Source organism: Lepus europaeus, chromosome 10 (genome assembly GCF_033115175.1).
Source record: "Lepus europaeus isolate LE1 chromosome 10, mLepTim1.pri, whole genome shotgun sequence".
Lineage (NCBI taxonomy): Eukaryota > Metazoa > Chordata > Mammalia > Lagomorpha > Leporidae > Lepus > Lepus europaeus.
The window spans coordinates 170,963-196,983 of NC_084836.1; the positions used below are offsets into that span (position 1 = coordinate 170,963).

Genomic DNA, 26,021 nt, shown 5'->3' on the forward strand with positions numbered 1-26,021 from the left:
ATAGCAGAGAGCTGGATTGGAAGAGGAGCAGCCGGGACTAGAACTGGCGCCCATATGGGATGCCAGCGCTTCAGGCCAGGGCTTTAACCCTCTGTGCCACAGTGCCGGCCCCCAGCCCTATGCCTTTCTAATAAAATGAAAAACCAATTTTAAGAATGAAATTTGATAAGGACCCTAATGAAGAGTTCTTGCCTGGGTCTCCGCTGGGCTCTGCTTGCAGTCAGAGGTGCTTGCTCACAAGCTGGCAGCGGATACGGAGCACCCACTGGAGCTCGGGCTGGGGGCTGTCACCCAGACCACCCGGGCATGGAGGACCGGGCCGGTTGGGCATCTTTCACAGGGCTGGCTTCCACCAGAGCGAGCTCCTTTGGAGGGCCAGCTGGAAGCTGCATGGCCTTTTCTGTTGCAGCCTTGAACGTCAGATGGCATCACTCCCACACCTGCCCACCCAGCATGAGACGGGAACTGTGGACCCATTTGGAGACCGTGCTGTGAGACCACCACGCGGCTGCAGGCCGTCAGTCCCCCCAGTTCCTCACTGGCCACACAAGCTCCTTGTGTGAAATGAACTCCCTCTCTTGCATCATGGGCTTCTCTTCTGAATCTTCCCCATCATCAAGGAAGCACCATCTAGAGTTAAGTAAACAACACGTTCTCGTCTCTGTTTTACAAAGTCATGGGCTTATAGCATTTATGTCTCAAAGCAGAGAACAGCAAGGAAAGTCCTTCAGGTTTACAAACGAAACCTAACAAATAATTATTCCCTCCCAAACCAGAGGACTATGGTGTCAAAGACTACTCACCAAGTTTTTATTTTTTAAAATTTATTTGAAAGAGTTACAGAAAGAGGGAGACACACACATACATACAGAGAGAGGGAGGGAGAGAGGGAGAGAGAGAAAATCTTCCACACACTGGTTCATTCTCCCAGGTGCCCGAAACAGCCAGCACTGGGCCAGGCCAAAGCCAGGAGCCAGGAGCTTCTTCCAGGTCTCCCTCATGGACGGCAGAGGCCCACACACTTGAGCCATCATCCACTGTTTTCCCAGGCCATTAGCTGGGAGCTGAATCAGAACTGGGGCATCCAAACATGAACCGGCACCCGTATGGGATGCCAGCACTGCAGACAGCAGCTTTATAGGCTATTGGCATAGCACCATATCAGCAAATAAAAAAAAAAAAAATCTTTGACTGTCTCGATAGACTCCTTCATATAAACTTCTTGCTCAAAGACGGTTTTCCTGAATGCAGAATGGGTTAGGGTTATACAAGTCTCCACACAGGGACAGTCAGGGCACTGTCCATCTGCCGGGAGCATGCGAAGGGACCCCAGCAGTGTCCCAGGAGAGAACGGCTGGACGGGGTCCCTGGGCACAGCCTCCACCTTCCCCAGCCCCCCCCCCCACACACACACACACGGACGTTGGGGGCGATGGTGCTCCTCCTGGCAGGTTGGAGGAGGCCATTTCTGCCCACAAACGTGCTCCACCTGGTTAACAAAAAGTGCCCTTGGCGGCCTACATCCTTGGGCTCCAGGGACAGTCAGTGCCCAGGTAGCTGGGAGGATGGCTCTCCCTCCCTTCCCCACCCACCTGCACTTCACACACCTCCAATCAGCTCCTCACACTTCTGAGAGTCCAGCATCAGGTATCCTCATCGTGGTGACGCCCCTGCGCAGTCAGTCAGCATTTCCACCTCTTCTGGAACAACACAGGGAACCCAGGTTAGAGTCCCAACTGAAATCCCAGTTTTCTTTATTTTTTGCCCTAAGACTCACAAGGATTTGCTACTGTTGTCTTAAACAGTCACTATTCACTGAGATTTGCCCAGACAACAGGGAGCTTCCATTTGCTGAGTCACTCCCCAGGTGCACCTGCTCCAGCTGGGGCCGGGCTGGAGAAGTCCGGATCTAAAACTCACTCTGGCTCGCCCACGTGAGTGGCAGGAGTGCAATCGCTCGAGCCACGCCTGCTGCCTGCCAGGGTCTGTGTTCACCTGAAGCTGGAGTCAGGAGCGGGAGCCAGCAGTCAAAGCCAGCAAACTGTGATGTGAGATATGGTACCTTGACCAGTAAATCCACTGCTAGGCCAAAGGCCCTGGGCCTCTCTCCACCCTCGTGACCTAAACACCCCCAGAGGCCCCGACCTCAAACACCATCACATAATAGACTAGGTTTCATCATGAACTTCAGGGGACATTAATATTTGGGGTACAGAGCCACCATTCAAGCCCAGGGCTTGCTCATCTCAATGCCTACATGAGATAAATAGAATAATCTCACGCAAACTACATAAGGTTGTACAGGTTGGGCTCCCACTCACTACAGTCCCATGTTCAAACACACAAGTATCGGATTTCCCTTATTTAACTCACCGCTACTGAGGCCAGCGCTGTGGTGGAGCAGGTAAAGCCACCGCCTGCAGCGCTGGCATCCCACATGGGCACCGGCTGGTGTCCCAGCAGCTTGACTTCCAATCCAGCTCCCTGCTAATGGCCTAGGAACAGCAGCAGAAGATGCTGAAGTGTTTGGGCTCCTGCTGCACACGTGGGAGACCTCAATGAAGCTCCTGGCTCCTGGCTTTGGCCTGGCCCAGCACTGGCCAGTGCGGCCATTTGGGCAGTGAGCCAGAGGATGGCAGATCTTTCCCTGTGTCTCTCTCTGTAACTCTTTCAAAACCACAGATCTTTAAAATAAATAAAGCACGGCTATTCCAGGTCTCTGAGAGTGAAGGCTGAACATTGTTGTAACTTCCAGAGTAGGGATGGATGTCTGACCCAGGGGCTAAGTGGCTGGTGAGGTGTTCAGGTCCCTATCAGAGCGCTTGGGCTCAGTCCGATATGGTTCCTGATCAGCCTCCTGACAAGGCAGATCCTGCATTAGCACCCAATGGGAGACTCACTGGGTTCCTGCCACCCACATGGGAGACTTGACTGACTCCCACACAGCTTCCACCCAGTCATTTCACACACCTGAGGAGTAAGCCAGCAGACGAAGCTCAGTCTCTAATGAATGAAGTAGGGGCTGGAGTTGTGGCACAGCAGGTTGAGCTGCCGCTTGAAAAGCCAGCATCCCTGGCAGAGGGCTGGTTTGAGACCTGGCTGTACTGCTTCCAATGCACGCCCCGCTAATGTGCCTGGGAAAGCAGTCGAGCACAGCCGAAGTGCTTGGGCCCTGCCACCCAGGTGGGAGACCTGCATGGAGCTCCTGGCTCCTACCTTTGACTTGGTCCAGACTGGCTGCTGTGGCCATTTGGGAGAGTGAACCAGTGGAGGGCAGATCTGTCTGCCTTTCAAATAAATAAATATTTTAAAAAGCTAATAAAATAATTGCCACAGTATAAGACTAGATAACTACTTTGGAGACAAATTTAGCATTGTTTAATAAAACTGAAAATGCATCATGCTATGATTCCTAGCTGTATTCTAGAGCAGCGGTTCTCATGGCTTCCTAGAGTCCCCAAGGCACTTTAAGGGGATCAGAAAAGCCAAAGTTATTTATAACAATACTTGTGGACCTTTGCATCAATAGTGCAAAAAAAACAATGGTTGGTGAGACAGCTGTCTACTTTTTTTTTTTTTAAGATTTATTTATTTGAAAGAGTTACAGAGAGAGGTAGAGCCAGAGAGAGAGAGAGAGAGAGAGAGAGAGAGAGAGGTCTTCCATCCGCTGGTTCACTCCCCAAATGGCTAAAACGGCAGGAGCTGCGCTGATCTGAAGCCAGGAGCCAGGAGCGTCTTCTGGGTCTCTCACACGGGTGCAGGGGCCCAAGGACTTGGGCCATCTTCCACTGCTTTCCCAGGCCACAGCAGAGAGCTGGATTGGAAGAGGAGCAGCCAGGACTCAAACCAGTGCCCATGTGGGATGCAGGCACTGCAGGCTGGGTCTTTAACCCGCAGCACCCAGCGCCAGCCCCCGTGAGACTGCTGTCTTCTTAGCATAGCCTAGAGCAGTGGCACCAAACTGTGACAGTGGCCACGGATTCGTCACGGCCGCCTGCAGGGGCCTGCACTTCCACCTCAGAATCTGCCTGATGAAGAAACGAACTTGTCACCGTGATTGCCTCGGTGCTGAGTCCTCGCAGACATTCAGGTGAACCTAACAGGCTTGAGCGTGCACACGGAGCAACCGTGCTCTCCATCTCTCGGGAAAGTCTTCACCTGCCAGTGGATCCAGCCGGTTTCTCATGGAGCACCACTTTACTCGAAAGAACAACTTCCAAACCGTGGTTATTCAGGCTTGGGCAGACACTTCCTCAAGAAAGGAAGCAGGTCACTTCAACGGAAACTGACATCGCTTTCCAGGAAACAATCTGACCTTCCATGCAGAAATTAGAACTTCGGAAAACCTGTGTCCATCACCATGAGCTTCACTTCCCAATCTTTAAGGAATTTGACGATGAGCTTGGTGATGACATTAACACATTATTTTTGATGCTATATAATAAATGTGCCAAAGTTAGAAAGATCTGCCCAGCACAGAGAACCACTATTTTCCAAGAGGCCAATGTGTGATGTTCAAAAGTGATGTAAAAGATCCACTTAGGGGGCCGGCACCGTGGTGCACTAGGCTAATCCTCCGCCTGCGGTGCCGGTATCCCATATAGGCACCAGGTTCTAGTCCCGGTTGCGCCTCTTCCAGTCCAGCTCTCTGCTGTGGCCCAGGAAAAGCAGCGGAGGATGGCCCAAGTGCTTGGGCCCCTGTACCCGCATGGGAGACCCGGAGGAGGCACCTGGCTCCTGACTTCAGAGTGGCGTAGCTCCAGCCGTTGCAGCCATCTGGGGGGGTGAACCATCGGATGGAAGACCTTTCCGTCTGTCTGTCTCTCTCACTGTCTGTAACTCTACCTGTTAAATAAATAAAAAATCTTTAAAAAAAAAAAAAAAAAGATCCACTCAGCGCCAAGACAGACTAAGGGCAGAAAATGCTCGTGGTGTGGTGTCGGGTTCCAGATGGCAACTAACTTTTAAGAAGTTATCTCTCGGGAGCAGGTGTTCAGCCTACGAGTTAAGAGGCCCACATCCCACGTTGCAGTGCCTGGCTCCTGACTCCAGCTTCCCAGCAATGCACACTCCCGGAGGCAGCAGTGTACCTGGGTTCCTGTCACCCACGTGGGTGACCCAGGTTGAGCTCCCGGCTCCTGGCTGTGGGCCCAGCCCAGCCTGGCAATCATGAGCACGTGGGACATGAACCAGTGGGTGGCAGTGCTCACTCTCCCTCTCTCCACTTAATAGTGGGTTTTTTAAAATGATTTATTTATTGAAAGGCAGAGTTAAAGAGAGGGAGAAAGGGAGAGGAGAAAGGGAAAGAGAGAGGGAGAGGGAGAGAGGGAGAGAGAGAAAGAGATCTTTCATCTGTTGGTTCAATCCCCAAATGGCTGCATTGGCCAAGGCTGAGCCAGGCCAAAGCCAGGAGCCAGGAGCCAGGAGCTTCATCCAGGTCTCCCACTCGGGGTCAGGGGACCAAGCACTTGGGCCGTCCTCTACTGCTTTCCCACGCACATTAGCAGGGAGCTGGATGGCAAGTGGAGCAGCTGGGACTCAAACTGGCACCCACATGGGATGCAGGTACTACCTGCTGTGTCACCCCCCAAAAAAAAATTTGTTTAAATAAATTACCTCTTGTCGAGTCTTTGTGTGGTTTTAAAGATCCACACTCGTAAGAGAAAGCTACTGAAAAGCCTACAACTGCAACCCTGGGAAAGGTTGGACTTTCTCCATCTGTTTCAATATAAAAACATCATCTGCAAGAAACTGACTGCAGAGCAGCTACTGTCAACCAGACAGGTGCTGCGTTTTTTTAAAGATTTATTTATTTATTTGAAAGGCAAAGTTACAGAGAGGCAGGCGAGGAGGCAGAGAGAGAGGTCTTCCATCTGCTGGTTCACTCCCCAAATGGCCACAATGGCTGGAGTTGGGCCGATCCAAAGCCAGGAGCCAGGAGCTTCTTCCCCGTCTCCCACACGGGTGCAGGGGCCAAGCACTTGGGTCATCTTCTCCTGCTTTCCCAGGCCATAGCAGAGAGCTGGATCAGAAGTGGAGCAGCTGGACTCAAACCAGCAGCCCTATGGGATGCCAGCACTTCAAGCAGTAGCTTTACCGGCTACACCATAGTGCCGGCCCCCAGACTGGTGTTTAAAACACTTACAGTGGCTGGCTTTGTGGCACAGAAGGTTGGGCACCACCTATGATGCTGGCATTCCATATGGGTGCTGGTTTGCGTTCTGGCTGCTCCATCTGGGCCCCTGTACCCACATGGGAAACTTGGATGTAGTTCCAGGTCTGGGCTTTGGCCTGGCCCAGTCACGGCCATTTGCAACCATTTGGAGAATAAACCAGGAGATGCAGTATCTTTCCCTCTGTAACTCTGCCTCTCAAATATATAAATAAATATTAAAATAAGCAAAACGCATGCTCAGCTTTCTGCTGAGCCTCCCGCCTGGCCTACCCAGCTGTGTTCTCTCCATTCAACCGTGTAACCTCACTCTCCCCCGGTCTGAGTGACTGGGCACCCCCTGTCCCTTCTGTTCTGACAGATGCCCTATTCCCAGTAAAACCTTATTAGTTTGCAAAAAAAAAAAAAAAAAAAAAGTGAAACATTTGCAAAAATGTAAAACAACGCGACCGCCTTACCCTGTGCTGCGGTAGCAGACTCCCGGATGAGGGCTTAGTGACGGCTGTTGGCTCACAGTTCCGGAGACGGAGGGGCTGGCACCTGTGAGGCCGGGGCCGGGAAGGGCAGGCACCGGGGAGAGGCAGCAGGGACGGAGCTCGCAGCCTCAAACCCTTTCAGAACCAGAACTAATCAGCGCGCAGTGACGCCCCGTGACGCCAAGCCTCCCATCTGGCTGTGTGGGGATCGAGTTTCCAGTGCGGCTTTTTCAGGGGCACAAGCCACAGCAGCCACTGTGCTCATTAAAGTTTTATTTGAGAAAACAGTTGTCCTCCGTAAGACGCTGTGTTAATGCGAAACGGAGTACTGTCACTGAAAGTGAGTAACTAAGTCCTGCCTCACGGATGTCCCACACTCCTCAAGCACTCAGGCAGAAAAATCAAGTCCATCCAACGCCGAAAATTCAGGCTGCACCCAGAACTTCCCAACTGCAATACTCAGGAACTGGGACACAGGAGCAGCAAGTGGACTGCGAGGGAAAGAGAAGCTGCTGGGGGGAGAAGGGTCTTGAGAGGGACGGCCCCAAGTGAGCACAAGACAGGCAGCAGGAGGTCATGGAAGAGGGGGAGGCGGTCTGACTGCAGAGGCATCTGGGAGCAATGAGGAACACCGTGACCACCAGACGCTGGAAGAAGTGGGCATTGTGGCACCGTGGGTGGAAGCCACTTGGGACACCTGCAGCCCTCACCTGAGTGCCTGGTTTGAGTCTTGGGTACTCTGCTGCCTGATCCAGCACCCTGTTAATGCACACCGTGACGGGCAGTAAATGAAGGCTCAAGCACTTAGCTCCTGCCACCCATGTGGGAGACCCAGGGGGAGTTCCTGGCTCCTGGCTTTGGTCTGAATGGCCCTGGTTGTTGTGGGCATTGGGGATTGAGCCAGTGGATGGAGGATCCCTTCATGTCTCTCCCTGTCACTCTGCCTTTCAAATAAATCAATCTTTACAAAGAAGAAGAGGAGAAGGGAGAGGAGGCAGAGGAAGAGGAAGACACAGCAGCAGCAGCCGGAAGAGACAAGGAATGGGTCAGCTGAGAGCACCCGACCAACCTCGATTTGGGCCCTTTTGACACTGGGTTCAAGCTTCTGGCCTCCAGGACCACGAGACAACCCACTGCTGCTATTTTAAGTCACTAAGTGCACAGTAATCTGTTACAGCAGCCTTAGGAAGCCCACAGTGATCGAGTTACAATTTAATCGTAAGCACATAACCAAAGTCAAGGTGTAAATTAGACCAGGGGGTCTACTAACCAAAGTCATAGGTATGAATTAGGCCAAATAAACAAACAAATCTTCAAACAAAAAAAATAGGAAGTAAGTCCATATATATAAAGAAACCGTTGCACCCCTCAGGGCCACTTGTACTGCGTCCACTCTGACGTGCTTCTCAGGGACGAGGCGGACTACGGCCTCTACAAAGGCTGCGCCACAAGAGGCTGGGGGACCATGCAGTCCCACTGCCACAGCTGCTCCCGAGGCTGGGGCTGGTCTTCATCATCTCTGTCCTCTGCCTCACCAGACGGTGGTCCTCGCCGAGGACACTGTGCTCGAAGAGGCAGAGCCATACCCGGAGCCAGGGTCACTTCCAGCAAGAATGAAGTAACACCCTCTCCTGGGCCGGCTCCATCAACCTGCCACTCAGTGAGGCGTTGGTGCCTCTCAGACGGTTCACCAGGTGCTTAGTAGCAACCTTGGCTGAGCACAGGCCATTTAGCAGCAGTAATAATTATTTTTAGATTTATTTTACATATTTCAAAGCCCCATAACAGAGGAGAGACAGACAGAGATCTTCCATCTGCTGGTTCACTCCCCAAATGGCCACAATGGCTGGGGATGGGCCAGGTTGAAGCCAGGAGACTGAAACTCCATCCGGGTCTCCTACCTGGATGGCAGGGGCCCAGGCACCTTAGCATGGAGCTGGATCAGAAGCAGAGCAGCTGGGACTGGCACTTGTGTGCCAACAGGGGTGTCAGGGTCCCGGGAGCAGCTGATCCACTGCAGCAGCAGCCGACAAAGCCCTGGTGAGACAGTACTCACGCTGCTGTTCCCACGAGAACTCGCTCCAGGGCCCAGTGCACAAGCTCAAGGGCAACCAGACAGGGCTGAGTGACATCCACACTGTCCACTTCGTCCTCAGTGCCTCCTCCGCACGGCTGCTGACAAGACACAGGTGCGCCCTTCCTGGGAGCACTCGATAGGCCCTTCTTCTCCCTGGGGGCTCCTTGTCCCCAGTCTTCCCCTCCTGCTCTTTCTGGGTCCCTGAGCAGCCAGCAAGACATCTGTCACAACCCAGAAGCTGCTGGACTGCCCACTCATGTCACTGCTGTCTGCTCCTCCATACAAGGTAGGGGTTCAAGTGCTTCCCGCTCGGCCCATGGACTCCCCCCGCACAGCCACCGCGTGGCACTGCACTCAGAGCGGCTCACTTCCCTCTTAACTCATCACGCTGACTCATCTGTGAAGCAGATTTGAATTTTTCCCCATCTGTTAAGTGAGACGCACTGGTACAAAAATGTGGAAGACATGGGGCCATGACCACCTCTTTTTGGACAAGCCTGGGTCTAATCCCAAGGACGCCGTTCCTGACTCAGTGGATCGACACGGATGCCAGACTTGGTTGTGCGGCCATCTGATGCCCCATAATCAGGCACTCAGCCTCCATCTGAGCCTGGCAGCCGGATGCTGGCTTACTCCCCAGATAGCTGCAACAGCCAGGGCTGGGCCAGGTGGAAACCAGGAGCCAGGAGCTTCATTCAGGTCTCACCCACTCTGCGTGGGTGGCGGGGGCCCAAACACTTGGACCATCTGCTGCTGCTTCTCCTAGGCGTTAGCAGGAAGACAGATCGGAAGTGGAGCAGCCAGACTTGAACTGGCGCCCATTTGGGGTGCCGGTGTTGCAGGCGGTGGCTTTACCCAGTATGGCACAGAGCTGCCCTACCCACGCCCCCAGATGCTATTCTCACTTGCTGAGTAGCTCGTGCCTACAGAAGCATGGTCTTTGTCCAGAACCCTAGGAATATGCACACAGGGCCCCTATCGACCACAAACAAGCCCAACTCTAGCCCCCCAGTTCTGAGAGTAGCAGGGGAGCCCACCCCTCACTCCAGGTCTTCACCTGAGCCCTCTTTTCAAAGCTGGAAGTTTTTCCAGTTACCCAAAAAATGCAACAGAATGCTGCTCCCAAATGTGGTACTAAGGACCCCAAAATGCAGATCCATCAAGTACTGTGCTTCCTCTGGAATAGGGCTGCCTCAGTCTCTTCTTATCTAACATGATGCTCTCACCCTAAAACACTGCACCCCTAAACGCTGATGTGTCAGGCCCCAGATCTCTGGGCATTTCTCTCTCATTCTCTGGCCTGTGTTGTCTCATCAAGACCACAGCACGGTCACATCCTTCTTCATCCTGTCCAACCTGTATGATGCACTAACGCTGTAACTCCCCACGGACGACACTGACAGGACAGGAGAGTGACAACAGCCCTGAAGCAACACACTGCACAAAGCCCTCCTTCCCAGCGCTGTGGCGTGGTGGGCTCAGCCTCTGCCTGCGGTGCCAGCAGCCCATACGGGCGCCAGAGTCTGCCAGCAGCTCCTCTTCCGATCCAGCTCTCTGCTATGGCCTGGGAAGGCAGCAGAGGACAGCCCAAGCGCTTGGGCCTCTGCACCCATGTGGGAGATCCAGAAGCTCCTGGCTCCTGGCTTTGGATTGGCCCACGTTTGGCTGTTGCAGCCATTTGAGAAGCAAACCAGCAGATGGAAGACCTCTCTCTGTGTCTCTCCCTTGCTCTGTAACTCTACCTCTCAAAAAAAAAAAAAAAAAAAATCAACCTTCCCACCGAATGGGAACCATGTTCAGCACAACCTTATGTGATCACGTCCCAGGGTGCGTTACTTGGCTCCAGCTGCCACAACCAGGGATACTGTGCTGTTTGTAGTGGTCTCCGTTGTTTACGGGAATCCTTCTGGGTTCTCCAGGGGCCTCCAGGTGAATTCTGGGATGCAGTGGGGCCTCCAATTAAGTCTTTGAGGCTGAATAACTGTGCGACATCCGGGTCACAGGGCTGTCTCTGATGCACTGCCCTGGAAGGCTTGGGGCTGGGGAGGGGCAGTTCCAGGGGTTTCCACTTTGTTCTTTCCACCATACGGTTCTCTTTCAGAGGCCCAGGGTCAAAGGACAAGCCCATCTTACTGCTGGACAGACACTGAGACCAGAGGGCCCACATGCTTCGGGCACCCTGGCACAGGTGTCAGCCCGAACCCTGTACTGAACAGCCCTGGAGAGGCCCGGCTAGTCTCTTGTCCAAACCAGGCTAACTGGAGAAGGATTTGTGTACACATTCGTGGTGCCAGTGTAGGATCTTCCTGAAAAAGGCCAGGCCTCCCCCCGGAACGTGGAGTCCGGGTCTCAGAACTAGCTCCAGATCTGCACCGAGCGAGGGGCCGCGACTCTCCACTGCAGCACTGTTGACCTCAGCCTTCTGGTCAGCTCTTGGTTTCTTCCTGGTTACCCACATCAAAGCCCGTCTCCTTTCCCCAACGAGCACCGCCGGTGCAGCACGTCCGGCCACAGGTCCCTGAGGCTCAAGCCTTCCTGGATGCAGCCGGGCCTGGGCAAAAGCGGAAATGCAGGGGGCACGCACGCAAAGTGCGACGCCCTCGACACGAGCCGGGCCACGGGTACCTGAGGCAGACCCGGCAGGCGGCTGGGGCTGGAGACAAGTCGTCTGCAGCAAGGGCGCCTCCGCCGCGGCCAGGATCGGACACATGGATTCATCAGCACCGCGCCCAGCGTCCCAGGTCCCCACCATTGCCCACACGCCTCACTCGGAACCCCTGACGTGGGCCTCCCGCACGTTCCTCTTCTCCAGGCTCAACCACACTCAGGGTCTCCCGGGGGCAGGGGAACGCAGGAGCACGCGGGCCGGAGACGCAACCGCCACGTCGGGGCCGCTCGCCGACCTGCCGAAGCGCCTCCTCCCTCGCGGCTCAGGCCCACGCCACCCCTGACAACCTGGGTTCGGACGCGGGTCGATGACGCGCTGCCTCGGCCACGTGACGCGCCCAACGGCTCACTGATTGGTCTACGTCATTTTCCCGGGCCCGGGCCACCGTCCAAACAGTGGCGTCTCCCGAGCAGAGGGCGTGCCGGGGGCGCGCCGCGCCCGGAGACGGACGCCATTGGCTTTCGGCCTGCACGGGGGCGGAGCCGAGAGCGGCCGGAAGCGGCAGAGCCGGCCCGACGGGCGCTGAGCTGGGCCGGGCGTTGGGCCCCGCGGAGCCCGCGCCATGGCGGCTGAGGAGCCGGCTGTGAGCGGAGGCGGGGCCGTCGGCGGCTGCCTGGCCAAGGACGGCTCGCCGCAGCCTCAGCGCCTGGACGCGGCCCCAGCCCGGCGGCGTGCGTCGTCGCTGTCTCGTGACGCCGAGCGCCGAGCCTACCAATGGTGCCGGGAGTACCTGGGCGGGGCCTGGCGCCGGGTGCTGCCCGAGGAGCTCAGGGTGCACCCCGTGAGGTGGGAGGTCAAGGGTCAGCCTCGCCGGGCCGGGGCAGGGCCGGGGTAGGGCCGGGGCAGGGCCGGGGCCGGGGCCGGGCGGGGCAGGGCAGGGCAGGGCAGGGCAGGGCAGGGCAGGGCAGCGGTCGGGGCCGGGGCAGGGCAGGGCAGTGGTCGGGGCCAGGCGGGCCGGGGCCGGGGCCGGGGCCGGGCCGGGGCAGGGCAGGGGCCGGGCAGCGGTCGGGGCCGGGGCAGGGGCAGGGGCAGGGCAGCGGTCGGGGCCGGGGCAGGGGCAGGGCAGGGCATGGCATGGCAGGGCAGGTCAGCGGTCGGGGCCGGGGCAGGGCAGGGGCCGGGGCCGGGGCGGGACAGGGGCCGGGGCCGGGGCCGGGGCGGGGCAGGGGCCGGGGCCGGGGCAGGGCAGCGGTCGGGGCCGGGGCAGGGCAGGGCAGCGGTCGGGGCCAGGCGGGCCGGGGCCGGGGCCGGGGCCGGGGCCGGGGCCGGGGCAGGGCAGGGGCCGGGGCCGGGACAGGGCAGCGGTCGGGGCCAGGCGGGCCGGGGCAGCGGTCGGGGCCGGGGCAGGGGCAGGGCAGCGGTCGGGGCCGGGGCTGGGGCAGGGTCGGCCCGGCCGCCGGCACCTGAGTGCCTGCTGTGGGTCTGCAGCGGCGGCCTCAGTAACCTGCTGTTCCGGTGCGCGCTCCCCGACCACTTGCCCAGCGTTGGCGACGAGCCCCGGGAGGTGCTGCTGCGGCTGTATGGGGCCATCCTGCAGGTGAGGGGGGCGTGGGGGCCGCAGCCACCGTGGCTTTAGGCGTTCGCACTGCAGGGAAGCAGTCAGCGCCGTCCGCTTTGCTCCGTGGAGGACACCGAGGCCCCGGGGGCCGAGTACGTTTACCCTGCTGAACCCTGTGCTCTGGGCAGCCGCAGGGAAAGCTGCCGCCGCCGGTTCAAAACCCAGCTGCTCCACTTCCTGCCCAGCTCCCTGCCATGGCCTGGGAAAGCAGCAACAGATGGTCCAAGTGCCTGGGCCCCTGCACCACTTGGGAGGCCTGGATGAAGCTCCTGGCTCCTGGCTTCAGAAGGGCTCGGCGGCCATCTGCGGAGTGGACCAGCAGATGGAAGCTCACTCGCTCTCTTTCCTTCTCTCTCTCAAATAAATTTTTAAAATAAATGAAACCTGGCCGGCGCCATGGCTTAACAGGCTAATCCTCCACCTTGCAGCGCCAGCACACCGGGTTCTAGTCCCGGTTGGGGTGCCGGATTCTATCCCGGTTGCCCCTCTTCCAGGCCTGCTCTCTGTTATGGCCCGGGAGTGCAGTGGAGGATGGCCCAAGTCCTTGGGACCTGCACCCGCATGGGAGACCAGGAGAAGCACCTGGCTCCTGGCTTCGGATCAGCGCGATGCGCCGGCCGCGGCGGCCATTGGAGGGTGAACCAACGGCAAAGGAAGACCTTTCTCTCTGTCTCTCTCTCACTATCCACTCTGCCTGTAAAAATAAATAAATAAATAAATAAATAAATGAAACCTGCGCAGTGGAAGCTACAGGCAGTAGGACCGGAAGTTCTGGCCATGGAGGGAGGAGAAAGCAGGCCCTCCTATGGTGCCGGCTGACCTGGGCTCTGTCACCTGTCTTCCCTCAGGGTGTGGACTCCTTGGTCCTGGAAAGCGTGATGTTCGCCATCCTTGCAGAGCGGTCGCTGGGACCCCAGCTCTACGGAGTCTTTCCGGAGGGCCGGCTGGAACAGTACATCCCAGTACGAGCCCAGCCCACCCCTCTCTTCCCCAAAGCACCTCCTCCTCCCTCCCCCCAGTGCCTGCCTTCACAGCCCAGGTAGGGAATTGTCCCCAAGACCCTGACCACGCCCCTTCCACTCCCCCTTCCCCCCCTGCCCTAGCCCCCTCACCACCCTGATAGGTTCCTGGGTGCAGAGCCGGCCACTGAAAACCCAAGAGCTTCGAGAGCCAGTGCTGTCGGCAGCTATCGCCACCAAGATGGCCCAGTTCCATGGCATGGAGATGCCCTTCGCCAAGGAACCCCACTGGCTGTTTGGGACCATGGAGCGGTGAGTCAGGGCCTCCTTGGGGTTCCTGAGCTGACCCTGGCAATGACAGAACGTCCAGTGCCTGGCATGGGCTCCCACAACAGACCCCCGAGGATCTGTAAGAGAAGTCTCAGGGCGAGAGTCTGGCCTGGTGTAGACCGAGGGAGCTGGGGAGACAGCAGAGTGAGTACCGCGTCCTCCGGGCTTCAGGTACCTGAAGCAAATCCAGGACCTGCCCGACACTGGCCTCCCCCTGATGGACCTGCTGGCGACATACAGTCTGAAGGAAGAGATGGGCAACCTCAGGTGAGAGCAGGAGACGGCACCCAGGACTCGCTGAGGGCCGGGCTGAGGGCCGGGGTGAGGCGGGTGGCCCTGGGCCTCGCTCAGGCTGCGTGCCCTGTGCCCCTGCAGGAAGTTGCTGGACTCAACTCCATCCCCGGTGGTCTTCTGCCACAATGACATCCAGGAAGGTAGGGGAAGGCATGAGTCGCCCAACCCCAAGTGGAGGGGCCAGAGGGCCTGGGGTGACCAGGCCTCTCCCACTCCCCTAGGGAACATCTTGCTGCTCTCAGAGCCACAGAACACTGACGGCCTCATGCTGGTAGACTTTGAGTACAGCAGTTACAACTACAGGTGAGGGTGGGGTGCCTCCCTGGATCTGTTCCCCTGGGCCATGGGAAACAGACCAGGCCTTCACCTCTGCCTCCCAGCTGCCCAGGGCATTTGGGAGCTGAGTGTCCGCCTTGTTCTCCCAGGGGCTTTGACATTGGGAACCATTTTTGTGAGTGGGTTTACGATTATACTCACGAGGAATGGCCTTTCTACAAAGCACAGCCCACAGACTATCCCACTCGGGGCCAGCAGGTACGTGGGCCAGAGGCTGGAAAGCAAAGCCCGTCCTAGGAGAGGGCGTGAGGTCTGGAATGAACTCGCGTGAGCAGCCTCACCAGTGCTGACTCTGTCCGTTTACCTCAGCTCCATTTTATTCGCCATTACCTGGCAGAAGTAAAGAAAGGTGAGACCCTCTCCCAAGATGAGCAGAGACAGCTGGAAGAAGACTTGCTGATAGAGGTCAATCGGTGAGGAAGGAGCAGCAGGGCAGGATAGAGGGGATACGGGGGCCAGGGCAGGGGGGCAGTGAGGCAGCAGGGCAGGGTGGAGAGGATGCGGGGGCCAGGGCAGGGTGGAGAGGATACAGGGGCCAGGGCAGAGGCAGACGGAAGGAGCTAGTGCAGGGAACGGTGGGGCAGCAGGGCAGGGTGGAGAGGATAGGGGGCCAGGGCAGGGTGGAGAGGATACGGGGGCGAGGGCAGAGGCAGACAAGGGAGGAGGCAGTGCAGGGAATGGTGGGGTAGCAGGGCAGGGTGGAGAGGATGCGGGGGCCAGGGCAGAGGCAGACAAGGGAGGAGGCAGTGCAGGGAATGGTGGGGTAGCAGGGCAGGGTGGAGAGGATGCGGGGGCCAGGGCAGAGACAGATGGAAGGGGCCAGTGAGGGGGGGGTGGTGGGGGTGGGGCGGAAGTTAGCACAAGTTAGCACCTCGAGGGTTGGCCCGCCGGGGAGGGGAGCCCACGTGCCCCTGAGTGCCCCTCCCTTTCCCACCCCACCCTCAGGTATGCGCTGGCATCCCATTTCTTCTGGGGCCTGTGGTCCATCCTCCAGGCATCCATGTCCACCATAGAATTTGGTTACTTGGTAAGGAAGCCAGGGGGTGGGCGTGTTAGGTGGCACTGGGGCATGGAGGCTACACATCCTCCGGGACATCCAGGCAGCCCCAGGTGACCGAGGTCAGACGGCGGGCGTGGGGTGCTGGTCCCCAGCCGTCTCACCGCTGTGCGGGCGGCTTCCTTCCCCAGGACTATGCCCAGTCTCGGTTCCAGTTCTACTTCCAGCAGAAGCGCCAGCTGACCAGCTTCCACTCCTCGTCCTGACGGCCCACACTTGACCCTCCATCCTCGGATTCCACCGGAGCCTCCAGGGCAGGACCCTGGAGGCCCTGGGGGTGGGGCTGTGCCCCAAGTGAGGCTGAGGACCCCGTGGTGGGCAGGAGCCCCTGGGCTGTGTACCCTAAGACAATAAATGAGCTGTTTCCCTCACACCCTGTCCTGGCTCTCACAGCAGCAGAAAGCACTACAGCAAGTGAGACACGAAGACCAGTGATCCCTGCCCACTCTGGGGTCCCCGCCTTTCCCCAGCTCCCTCTTAGAAGGAGGAAACAGTAGGAGGACTTGGGGGGGGAACGCTGGGGGTGGGGTACAAAGAGGCCTTGGGGTGAGGCTGCAAGAGGTTAGGGGGCCGGGCGCGCAGCTGACACACCGGTGACCTTTCCCCTACATTTGGCTATTTTTAGCTCTAATGCCACAATTCTCACGTGAGACCCACGCCCCGCCCCTGCCCCCAGCCTCCCAGACCTTTGGGCAACCTTCAGCTTGCAGGAGCTCCAGCCGCAGAGAGGAGGGGGTTCTGGTTCCTGCCCCACATCTGTTTCTCGACCCCAATTTGGGAGTGGGTGTCAGGTTCCCGGCGAGGGCGGGGCAGGGGCGGCCAGGCCTGAAGGGCGTGGGGACGCGGGCCAGGGTGGCTGGGCCCATACAGACCAGCAAACCTGAGCTGTGAGTAGGGCCCGCGCGGGGCGGCCCTCCTGGCTCAGCCCCCAGGCGCGCGCGGGGTCCCGTGCGGTCCGAACCCAGCCTCTGTTGCCGGCAGACTCCGCTTCCCGGGGCGGGGTGGGGGGGTCTCTATCCCCATTTCCGCCAGCCTCCACGCCTTGCGGCTCCCGCAGCTTTCAAGTCCCGACCCCCTTCCAAACCCGGTCGCGGCGAGGCCCGGCCCCAGCGCGAGGGTTTCGCGGCGGTTGGCGGGGTCTGAGGGGCAGGCCCGGGCGCGTGGCATGGGGAGCGGCCAAGGCTATGGCTTTGGGGGCCGGGGGCGGGGGGGCGCGCACCAGGTGGGCGCGGGGCCGGGGCGGGGCCTCGACGCTGTGGGGAGCCCGGGGCGGGGCTGGCCTGAACGCTCCCGCGCCCCCTCCTGCGCCCCCACCCCGCAGGAGCTGACCAACCCCCAGGATGGCGGAAGCACACCAGGCAGTGGCCTTCCAGTTCACTGTGACCCCAGACGGGGTTGACTTCCGGCTCAGTCGGGAGGCCCTGAAACACGTCTACCTGTCCGGGATCAACTCGTGGAAGAAACGCTTGATTCGCATCAAGGTGGGCGGCGGGGGCTTGGTCCTCCTGGCAGGTGCAGAACAGAGCCCTCGGGAGGAGACGGAGGCCAGGGGTCAGCTGTTGCGCCTCCGACAGGGCCCCTCATGCCACCCAGGCTCCAGCAGTGCAGACCCAGAGGGGTGCGCAAGGTGTGGGGGAGGCGGTGGGTGAGAGTCTGGGGGAGCTGGGGGGGGAGCACAGCGAGCAGACCCCCGGAGACCTGGACTTCCCCCCGCCTTGCCTTCCCGCCCCCACAGAATGGCATCCTTAGGGGCGTGTACCCCGGCAGTCCGACCAGCTGGCTGGTGGTCGTCATGGCAACGATGGGTTCCTCCTACTGCAAGGTGGACATCTCCATGGGGCTGGTCTGTTGCATCCAGAAGTGCCTCCCTGAGCGGTGAGAAGCAGAGCTGGGTTCCCGAGGTGGGCAGACGCAGACGGCAGCCATTGGTGGTCAGAGGGGCAGCCCTCAGGGGCCACCAGCACCTCAGCCCCACGTCGGCTTGTCAGGCTGACCCCTGCAAGACAGCTGAGCTGTCAGCCGACTGGGTCTGCCTGGGCTGGCCTCTCCTGGGTCCCTGTAGCCCTCACCCCTCCTCCAACAGGTACGGCCCCTACCAGACTCCGCAGACCAGGGCGCTTCTCAGCATGGCGATCTTCTCCACGGGGGTTTGGGTGACGGGCATCTTTCTCTTCCGCCAAACCCTGAAGCTGCTTCTCTCCTACCACGGGTGGATGTTTGAGATGCACGGCAAGACCAGCCGCTTCACCAAGATCTGGGCTGTGAGCAGAGGCCACGGAAGGGCTCGGCATTCGAGGACCTAGAGGGTCTCGTTTGTGGTTCTGTGCTGGAGGGGAGGGGCAGACAGGGCTCTGGTGCTTGGCATGTGGGTTTGTCCTGGGGGGTCCCGCAGGACGGTTCTAAGGGCCTCGGGTGTTTGCCGGTGTTTCCATTCTTCCTGCTGGCTGCCACCCCAACACTGCTTTTGTACTCCTAGATCTGTGTCCGCCTTCTGTCCAGCCGGCGGCCCATGCTCTACAGCTTCCAGACGTCTCTGCCCAAACTTCCCGTGCCCAGTGTGCCAGCCACGATCCAGCGAGTGAGGGCCAGGGTTGGGCCTCCTGGCAGGCGGGGAGGCTGAATGTGCAGAGGGCTTGTCCGATTGTAAAGGCCTGTTCCCTGCAGATGGCTGGGGTGAGGGCAGAGTTGGGAAGAGGGGTAAGGCTGTCGGACCCCCCACGGTAATGGTAACTTCACTGGCAGTACCTGGAGTCCGTGAGGCCCTTGCTGGGTGATGAGGAGTATTACCGCATGGAGACACTGGCCAAAGAATTCCAGGACAAGACGGCCCCCAGGCTGCAGAAATACCTGGTGTTCAAGTCCTGGTGGGCAACCAACTACGTGAGTGCTGCCCCTGGGGCTCATCCTCACCCACCGTGTTTGCCCCCTCCCCAGCTCAAGCCTCCCACCCCCCCACCCACAGGTGAGTGACTGGTGGGAAGAGTACGTCTACCTTCGAGGGAGGAGCCCCATCATGGTGAACAGCAACTACTACGTCATGGTAAGAACTGGAGTGTGCCCAGCGTGTCCCCAGCTCCAGGCCAGAGGTCCTGGAGGACATCCAAGCGCCCTGGTGAAAGTTTCCATGTGTGAGTGGGGCGCAGAGGGCAGGGGGAAGGGAGAGCCCAGAGCTGTCCAGAGTGGCCTGTTGCTGCCTGGCTCAGTCCCCTGCCCCCGCCAGGCTCAGGCTCCATCACTGCTTCCTTAGTTCAGCCCCGGCCTCGCAGCTGATGCCATTACCCAGGTTGAGGCCGTGTGGCCAGCCCCTGTCCTGACTGTCCAGCATGCCTGTGCACAGCCACCAGGGTCTCCTCCCCCCGTTCCCAGTCCTAGAGTGTCCACTGTCCACGGCACGCTGGACTCGAGCAGCCTGCTGGCTTCCCGCCTCCCCACAAGCTGTCCTTCCAGAAACCGACCACAGCTTGTCCATAGCAGAGGTTTTCAGCTGGTTTTTGGTGGTGGAACCACTTCCTCAAAGCAAACTAAGACATGAACAAGTAAGAGCGGTTTCACAAGGCAGCTCGTGTGGAAGCTGCAGCAGACGAGCTGTGACGAGTGGTGCGTGTCTGGAGGTTCAGCCAGGCAGCGTGTGAAGGAGACTGGGCCCAAGAGGTGACCCCGCGGGCCTGCTGCTCCACAGGACCTCGTGCTGGTCAAGAACACGGATGTGCAGGCGGCCCGCGTGGGGAACGCCGTCCACGCCATGATCATGTACCGCCGTAAGCTGGACCGTGAGGAGATCAAGCCCGTGAGTCGCAGCAGGGCTGAGGGTGGGGTGGGGAGAGGAGCCTGTGTCTGAAGCATGCAGGGGTGAGGGTGGGGTGGGGAGAGGAGCCTGTGTCTGAGCACGCTGGGCCCTCTTCCCAGGTGATGGCGCTGGGCATCGTGCCCATGTGCTCCTACCAGATGGAGAGGATGTTCAATACCACGCGCATCCCGGGCAAAGAGACAGGTACCAGCCGCCGCCAGGCCCTCCAGCCGTGGCCCACACCCACCTCAGCCACCGCCAGGCCCTCCAGCCGTGGCCCACACCCACCTCAGCCACCGCCAGGCCCTCCCAGCCGTGGTCCACACCCACTGCTCAGCACCAAGTGTCCTGTGTCTCAGGGTTGTGGAACTGTGAGAAGCAGCCAGTGTGTGACAGACACTAGAGAGCAGCTACTTGGAGACATGATGCTGGTGCTGGGACCCTGGGGGCCCAGGACAGAGCCTCTCACTGCAGGCTTACCGTGCCGGGAAGGCCATCATCTGAGCCAAGAGTGGCGGCGCAGGAGCTGCTGCGGGCGCGGCGCTCAGGCCCTCCCTGGTTCTGACGCGCATCCGCGGCAGTTGCATGCTTTCCTAGCGCATTTTTGTTTACGATTTTTTTTTTTAATTTATTTGAAAGGCAGAATTAGAAAGGGAGAAACAGAAATATCTTCCATCTGGTTCACTCCCCAAATGGCTGCAATGGCAGGGCTGGGCCAGACCAAAGCCAGGAGCCTGGAACTCCATCCACATCTCCCACATGGGGGACCAGGCCCAAGCACCAGTGCCATCATCTGCTGCTTTCCCAGGAAGTCCAGCACTCATGAGATGCCAGCACTGTGGGCAGCAGCCTAACCCACGGCACCGCAACGCTGACCCTTTTCCAGGGGCCATGATGGCCTCTCCTTTTTTTTTCTTTCTTTTTTTTTGACAGGCAGAGTTAGAGAGAGACAGAGAGAAAGGTCTTCCTTTTCCGTTGGTTCACCCCCCAAATGGCTGCTACGGCTGGCGCGCTGTGCCAATCCGAAGGCAGGAGCCAGGTGCTTCCTCCTGGTCTCCCATGCGGGTGCAGGACCCAAGCACTTGGGGCCATCCTCCACTGCCTTCCTGGACCACAGCAGAGAGCTGGACTGGAAGAGGGGCAACCGGGACAGAATCTGGTGCCCTGACCGGGACTAGAACCCGGTGTGCTGGCGCCGCAAGGTGGAGGATTAGCCAAGTGAGCCGCAGCGCCAGCGATGGCCTCTTCTTGAGCTGCCTCCTGGGACTGTTGTGGGTGTTGCAGCAGTGGTGGGAGCCCCGGTGTGGGGCCTGTCTCAGCTGTGTGGCCCCGCCCCCAAGGGAAGGAGGGCCCAGGGCAGCAGCTGGGCTGAGCAGGATCAGCTGTCCAGTGCAGGGCGCCCTGTGGCCGTGCCTCAGCCTGCACGCTGGTCTCTGTCACAGATGTGCTGCAGCACCTCGCGGACAGCAGGCACGTGGCTGTCTACCACAAGGGCCGCTTCTTCAAGGTGTGGCTGTATGAGGGCTCGCGCCTGCTCAAGCCCCGGGAACTGGAGCTGCAGTTCCAGAGGATCCTGGATGACCCCTCCCCGCCTCAGCCTGGGGAGGAGAAGCTGGCAGCCCTCACCGCGGGTGGAAGGTACGGGGGAGCAGGGGGGCTGCTCTGGCCGAGGTTCTGGGGCCATCAGGAGAGGTGCTTGGCCCTTCCTGCGACCCCAGGCCAAGGGACCAAAGGCACAGCCAAGGGAGCAGCACTGGCACAGCAGGTGGATCCCATCTCAAGGGGCTGGCGACCAGGTGGGAGCACGCAGAGGGCGGGCGGGCTTCCGGGGTGATCCTCTGCCCCCACCAGACCCTGCTTTCAGGCCCAGCCAGATCTCGGGAGGTGCCCTCACCCAGACCCACGGGGCCCCGCTGTTCACCTGCCCTCTGGTCTGCAGGGTGGAGTGGGCACAGGCACGCCAGGCCTATTTCAGCTCGGGCAAGAACAAGGCTTCTCTGGACGCCATTGAGCGTGCTGCCTTCTTCGTGGCCCTGGATGAGGAGGCCCACGGCTACAACCCCGAGGACGAGGCCAGCTTCAGCCTCTATGGCAAGGCCTTGCTGCACGGCAACTGCTACAACAGGTGCGTGCCCACAGCCCACGGGCCAGAGGTTGGGTCGAGGTTCTGGTCAGGATGAGTCACAGGTTAGGGTCCGGGCTAGTGCTAGGGATAGGCTTCGGGTCAGGGTTAGGGTCCGGGGCTAGAAATAGCGAGTTTACTGTTGCGGTTAGGCTGCTGTGGAAAGCTCCAGGACTGAGTCACCCCTGGGCCCACTCCTTCCACAGGTGGTTCGACAAGTCTTTCACTCTCATTTCCTTCAAGAATGGCCAGCTGGGTCTCAACACGGAACACGCGTGGGCTGACGCCCCCATCATCGGGCACCTCTGGGAGGTACCGGGGCTGGGAGGGGCACCTGCAGGGCAGGCTTGGTGGGGGGAGCCCAGGTTCTCAGCTTGACTTCTGCCTGCAGTTTGTCGTGGGCACTGACACCTTCCACCTGGGCTATACAGAGACTGGGCACTGCCTAGGCAAACCGAACTCCACGCTGGCGCCTCCTCAGCGGCTGCAGTGGGACATTCCTGAGCAGGTGCAGCGTGGGTGGGAAAGTGACAATCATCTGAGTCACCCTGCCTCCCCCGCCCCTCCCACCGTCCGGCCCAGCCCTCAGCAGGGAGGGACAGGATCCTGTGTAGGCTCCAGGCTGGCCACAGAACAGAACCGTGGAGCCATCTGTGGTTTGAGAAAGGTGTGAGATGCGAAGTCACATCTGGGGGGCGCCTGTTGGTGCCGCCCTCCTCCCACCAAGCTCAGCCTGGCCTCCGGTGGCCCGCACCCCTGTCCCTCCTCCTGAAGTCGTGGGCCCCTTTGGCCCTCATCCGTCACCACGACCCCCTGCCTCCTGGACGTGACCCAGGGTTCCACCTGGAGGGCTCTGCCCCCGCTGACCCCCCCATGTCTTGGCAGTGTCAGGCAGTCATCGAGCGCTCGTACCAGGTGGCCAGGGCTCTGGCGGACGATGTGGAGCTGTGCTGCTTCCAGTTTCTGCCCTTCGGGAAGGGCCTCATCAAGAAGTGTCGGACCAGCCCCGATGCCTTCGTGCAGATTGCCCTGCAGCTCGCTCACTTCCGCGTAAGAGCTCCCCCAGGTGGCGAGCGGGCAGGGTGGCGTGAGGGGCGCCTGCCAGATTCACCCCTCTGTGTACCCCAGGACAAGGGCAAGTTCTGCCTGACCTACGAGGCCTCAATGACCAGGATGTTCCGGGAGGGACGGACTGAGACCGTGCGTTCCTGTACCAGCGAGTCCACAGCCTTTGTGCAGGCCATGATGGAGGGGTCGCACATGGTGAGCCCCGTTCTCCCGTCCAGGTGAGGTGCCCCCTTGTCAGCCTCAGGGCCGGGGCCACTCTTCCCCCTCCTCTCCTGCCTCCAGAAAGCCGACCTCCAGGATCTCTTCCGGAAAGCTGCGCAGAAGCACCAGAACATGTACCGCCTGGCCATGACAGGGGCCGGCATCGACAGGCACCTCTTCTGCCTCTACCTGGTGTCTAAGTACCTGGGGGTCAGCTCCCCTTTCCTGGCTGAGGTCAGTGAAATGGGAGCATCAGGGCTCTGCCTTCCTGTGCTGTCTCGTAGCTAGCTCCTAGGAAGTGGCCTGGGGGGCTGGAGCCGGCTCTCCTGCCCTGCACCACGCCTGAGCCTGCGGTGCTGGGACTGAGCGCAGTGTGGACTTGGTCTCCTGTGTGATGTGTGAGGTGGAGACAAGCGCCGGGGAGGAAAGTAGAGAGGCTGACGAGGGTGGGGGGCACAGAGCCGAGAGAGGGACCAGCAGGTCACGTAAGCCTCCTGTGGCAAGAGAGGGTTCTTCCCCAAGGCTGAGGTGAGAACAGGCCGTGGGGGACCTGGGGCCTGCCCTCAGCAGGACACCGCTGGCTTGAATAGGCCTCAGGCGCTGCTGCTCCGACAGGTGTGTGCATCTAACTGGCCATGGCTGCCCCGTTGCAGGTGCTCTCAGAACCCTGGCGCCTCTCCACCAGCCAGATTCCTCAATCCCAGATCCGCATGTTCGACCCAGACCAGTACCCCAATCACCTGGGCGCTGGAGGTGGCTTTGGCCCTGTGAGTGCCCCGAAAGGGGGGTGGGGGGTGGCATGGCAGGGGCCTCAGTGGAGAGTACAGGGCACGGGCCAGGTCACACCAGGGCAGGAGCACCTTGCTTAGAGGCCAGCACAGGCCCAGGTCTGCATGGAAGCAGAATGGACCCCATCAGCGCAGGCAGACAGGCAGGACCTGGGACCTGGGACGCAGCCTCCTAAACTCCTCCCTGTGGGGCGTGGCCATGCTCGGGCCTGGTTTCCAGGTCTGGGGCAGCGCCTTTGCTCAGGGATCCAGCTTGTTCCTCTATAGGTGAGCTAGTTTGGGGGTGAGGGGAGCAACCTAGAGTGTGAGGGAGACAGGAGGCCCTAGATGCTGGAGTAGGGACCAGAAGTGCATGGGGCCGCATTCTTTGGTTTTCACGCTGTTTCCTGGGAGTGGTGCTGACCTCAGGAAAAGTGCAGTGTCTGGAGCTTGGGGCCCTTTCCCGCAAATCCTGGGGGAGGAGCAAGTGTGACATCAGCTTGGCTTTCAGTCTCCAAGGCCTGACTCAGCTCTTGTCACCCCCATGCCCACCTCGTTAACCTCAGGTAGCAGATGATGGCTATGGAGTCTCTTACATGATCGCAGGCGAGAACACGATCTTCTTCCACGTCTCCAGCAAGTTCTCAAGCTCGGAGACCGTAAGTCTGTCCTCCTCCCACCGGCAGCAGCCCGGGCACACACTCCATGTCTGCTTGTGGGGACAGAGGGCTGGGGCTCACCTGAAGGTGCATCTGAGCTCGTTGCTTCTACAGAACGCCCAGCGCTTCGGGAACCACATCCGCCAAGCCCTTCTGGACATCGCCGATCTTTTCCAAGTCCCCAAGGCTGACCGCTGAGGGCAGAGGAAACGGCAGTGCCCTTTCATCCCCACACTGTGCAGGAAGGGGCGCGTGGTGGCTCCGACACGAGAGGTGGCCATGCGCAGGTGCCCAGGCTCCAAGGACAGCTCTGGCAGCAGCTGCTCCCCTGGGCAGATGCTGCTCCCTGAGGGTCCCAGTGGTAGAGATGGTGTTGGAGCAGGGAGGGAATTTTGATTTTTTTTTCTTGGTAGATACTAATAAAAATAAGGCTGTGTAATTCTCTCTCAGTCATTAGGTCCCTGTGTTTTGTTTGGGGACTACAAGGCCCCCTCCATCCCCAGCTCGGGCCAGACAGGTGGTAAGGGAAGGGCTGAGGGACTTGTGACTGCTCTGAATGTGTGTCTTGGGGCCGGTGCTGTGGCGTAGCGGGTAAAGCCGCTGTCTGCAGTGCCGCCATCCCATATGGGCACCAGTTTGCGTCTTGGCTCCTCCTGTTCCTATCCAGCTCTCTGCTATGGCCTGGGAAAGCAGTAGAAGATGGCCCAACTCCTTGGGCCCTTGCACCCACGTGGGAGACCCAGAAGAAGCTCCTGGCTTCAGATCTGCACAGTTCCGGCCGTTGTAGCCACTTGGGGAGCGAACCAGCGGATGGAAGACCTCTTTGCCTCTGCCTCTGCCTCTCTGTAACTCTACTTTCCAAATAAATAAATAAATCTTTTTTAAAAAATATGTTAGAGTTTCAGACCAGTGCTATGACACAGTGGGTTAAAGCCCCAGCTTTCAGAAATGGCATCCCATATGGGTACCAGTTCACGTCTTGGCGCCTCCTCTTCCGATCCAGCTCTCTGCTGTGGCCTGGGAAAGCAGTAGAAGATGGCCCAAGTCCTTGGGCCCCTGCACCCACGTGGGAGACCCAGAAGAAACTCCTGGCTCCTGGCTTTGAATCAGCTCAGCTCTGGCTATTTCAGTCATTTGGGGAGTGAACCAGCAGAATGGAAGACCTCTTTCTCTCTCTGGCTCTACTTCTTTCTGTAATTCTTCCAAATAAAATAATTCTTTAAAAGAAGGTAAAGTTCAACATCAAAATATTATAATTCCATATCAAAATGTTACAATTACATATCAAAATGTTGCATTCCATATGAAAATGTCACAGTTTTCTTCAATTTCCAAAAGTGTTTTCACAGAGTTCTCGGAGTGCTTGTGTACCCTGCCCTGGGAAAACGTCTGGGTTTTGGTAGGCTTCTGGGGACATCACCTCACCCAGTACAGGGACAGCAGTGAAGAGTTAGCTGGCTTTTTGGCATTGTGGCACAGCCAGTAAGCTG

At 59.2% G+C, this 26,021-nt stretch overlaps 2 protein-coding genes and 1 long non-coding RNA gene across 6 annotated transcripts; 2 read left to right on the forward strand and 1 right to left on the reverse strand.

The window, feature by feature from the left end:
• Positions 1-847: 847 nt before the first annotated feature.
• Positions 848-11,635, reverse strand: LOC133768229 (uncharacterized). Its single transcript, XR_009866927.1, has 3 exons — positions 10,532-11,635; positions 1,608-1,700; positions 848-1,241 (listed from the first exon to the last, which is right to left on the reverse strand). It is a non-coding gene; the product is annotated as an uncharacterized LOC133768229 (long non-coding RNA).
• Positions 11,636-11,918: 283 nt separating this feature from the next.
• CHKB (choline kinase beta) lies at positions 11,919-16,320 on the forward strand. 2 transcript variants are annotated; one of them, XM_062202603.1, is made up of 11 exons: positions 11,923-12,179; positions 12,822-12,930; positions 13,800-13,913; positions 14,089-14,222; positions 14,412-14,507; positions 14,616-14,674; positions 14,756-14,837; positions 14,960-15,068; positions 15,180-15,283; positions 15,816-15,897; positions 16,059-16,318. In XM_062202603.1, exons 1-11 carry the CDS (start codon positions 11,956-11,958, stop codon positions 16,131-16,133), a joined length of 1,188 nt encoding a protein of 395 aa, XP_062058587.1. In that variant the 5' UTR covers positions 11,923-11,955; the 3' UTR covers positions 16,134-16,318. The 2 variants fall into 2 exon arrangements, with proteins under 2 accessions (XP_062058588.1, XP_062058587.1); XM_062202604.1 differs by lacking the exon at positions 15,816-15,897 and having other exon boundaries at positions 11,919-12,179; positions 16,059-16,320.
• Positions 16,271-25,382, forward strand: CPT1B (carnitine palmitoyltransferase 1B). Of its 3 annotated transcripts, none has more exons than XM_062202602.1 (19): positions 16,271-16,341; positions 17,249-17,408; positions 17,663-17,802; positions 18,011-18,188; positions 18,404-18,505; positions 18,670-18,807; positions 18,890-18,967; positions 19,607-19,714; positions 19,834-19,918; positions 21,157-21,352; positions 21,654-21,839; positions 22,043-22,148; positions 22,228-22,344; positions 22,722-22,886; positions 22,965-23,099; positions 23,187-23,339; positions 23,759-23,872; positions 24,439-24,531; positions 24,646-25,382. In XM_062202602.1, exons 2-19 carry the CDS (start codon positions 17,268-17,270, stop codon positions 24,727-24,729), a joined length of 2,319 nt encoding a protein of 772 aa, XP_062058586.1. In that variant the 5' UTR covers positions 16,271-16,341; positions 17,249-17,267; the 3' UTR covers positions 24,730-25,382. The 3 variants fall into 3 exon arrangements, with proteins under 3 accessions (XP_062058586.1, XP_062058584.1, XP_062058585.1); XM_062202600.1 differs by lacking the exon at positions 16,271-16,341 and adding an exon at positions 16,519-16,814; XM_062202601.1 differs by lacking the exon at positions 16,271-16,341 and adding an exon at positions 16,519-16,707.
• Positions 25,383-26,021: the final 639 nt, after the last annotated feature.

Excerpts from the sequence above, each read along its gene's own strand:
- CPT1B (XM_062202602.1), top strand. The coding sequence starts at position 17,268 with ATGGCGGAAGCACACCAGGCAGTGGCCTTCCAGTTCACTGTGACCCCA. Across the intron at positions 18,506-18,669 it reads TGCCAGCCACGATCCAGCGA|TACCTGGAGTCCGTGAGGCC; the intron begins GTGAGGGCCAGG and ends CTTCACTGGCAG. Across the intron at positions 23,873-24,438 it reads CTGGAGGTGGCTTTGGCCCT|GTAGCAGATGATGGCTATGG; the intron begins GTGAGTGCCCCG and ends CGTTAACCTCAG.
- CHKB (XM_062202603.1), top strand. The coding sequence starts at position 11,956 with ATGGCGGCTGAGGAGCCGGCTGTGAGCGGAGGCGGGGCCGTCGGCGGC. Across the intron at positions 12,931-13,799 it reads TGTATGGGGCCATCCTGCAG|GGTGTGGACTCCTTGGTCCT; the intron begins GTGAGGGGGGCG and ends GTCTTCCCTCAG. Across the intron at positions 14,838-14,959 it reads TACAGCAGTTACAACTACAG|GGGCTTTGACATTGGGAACC; the intron begins GTGAGGGTGGGG and ends TTGTTCTCCCAG.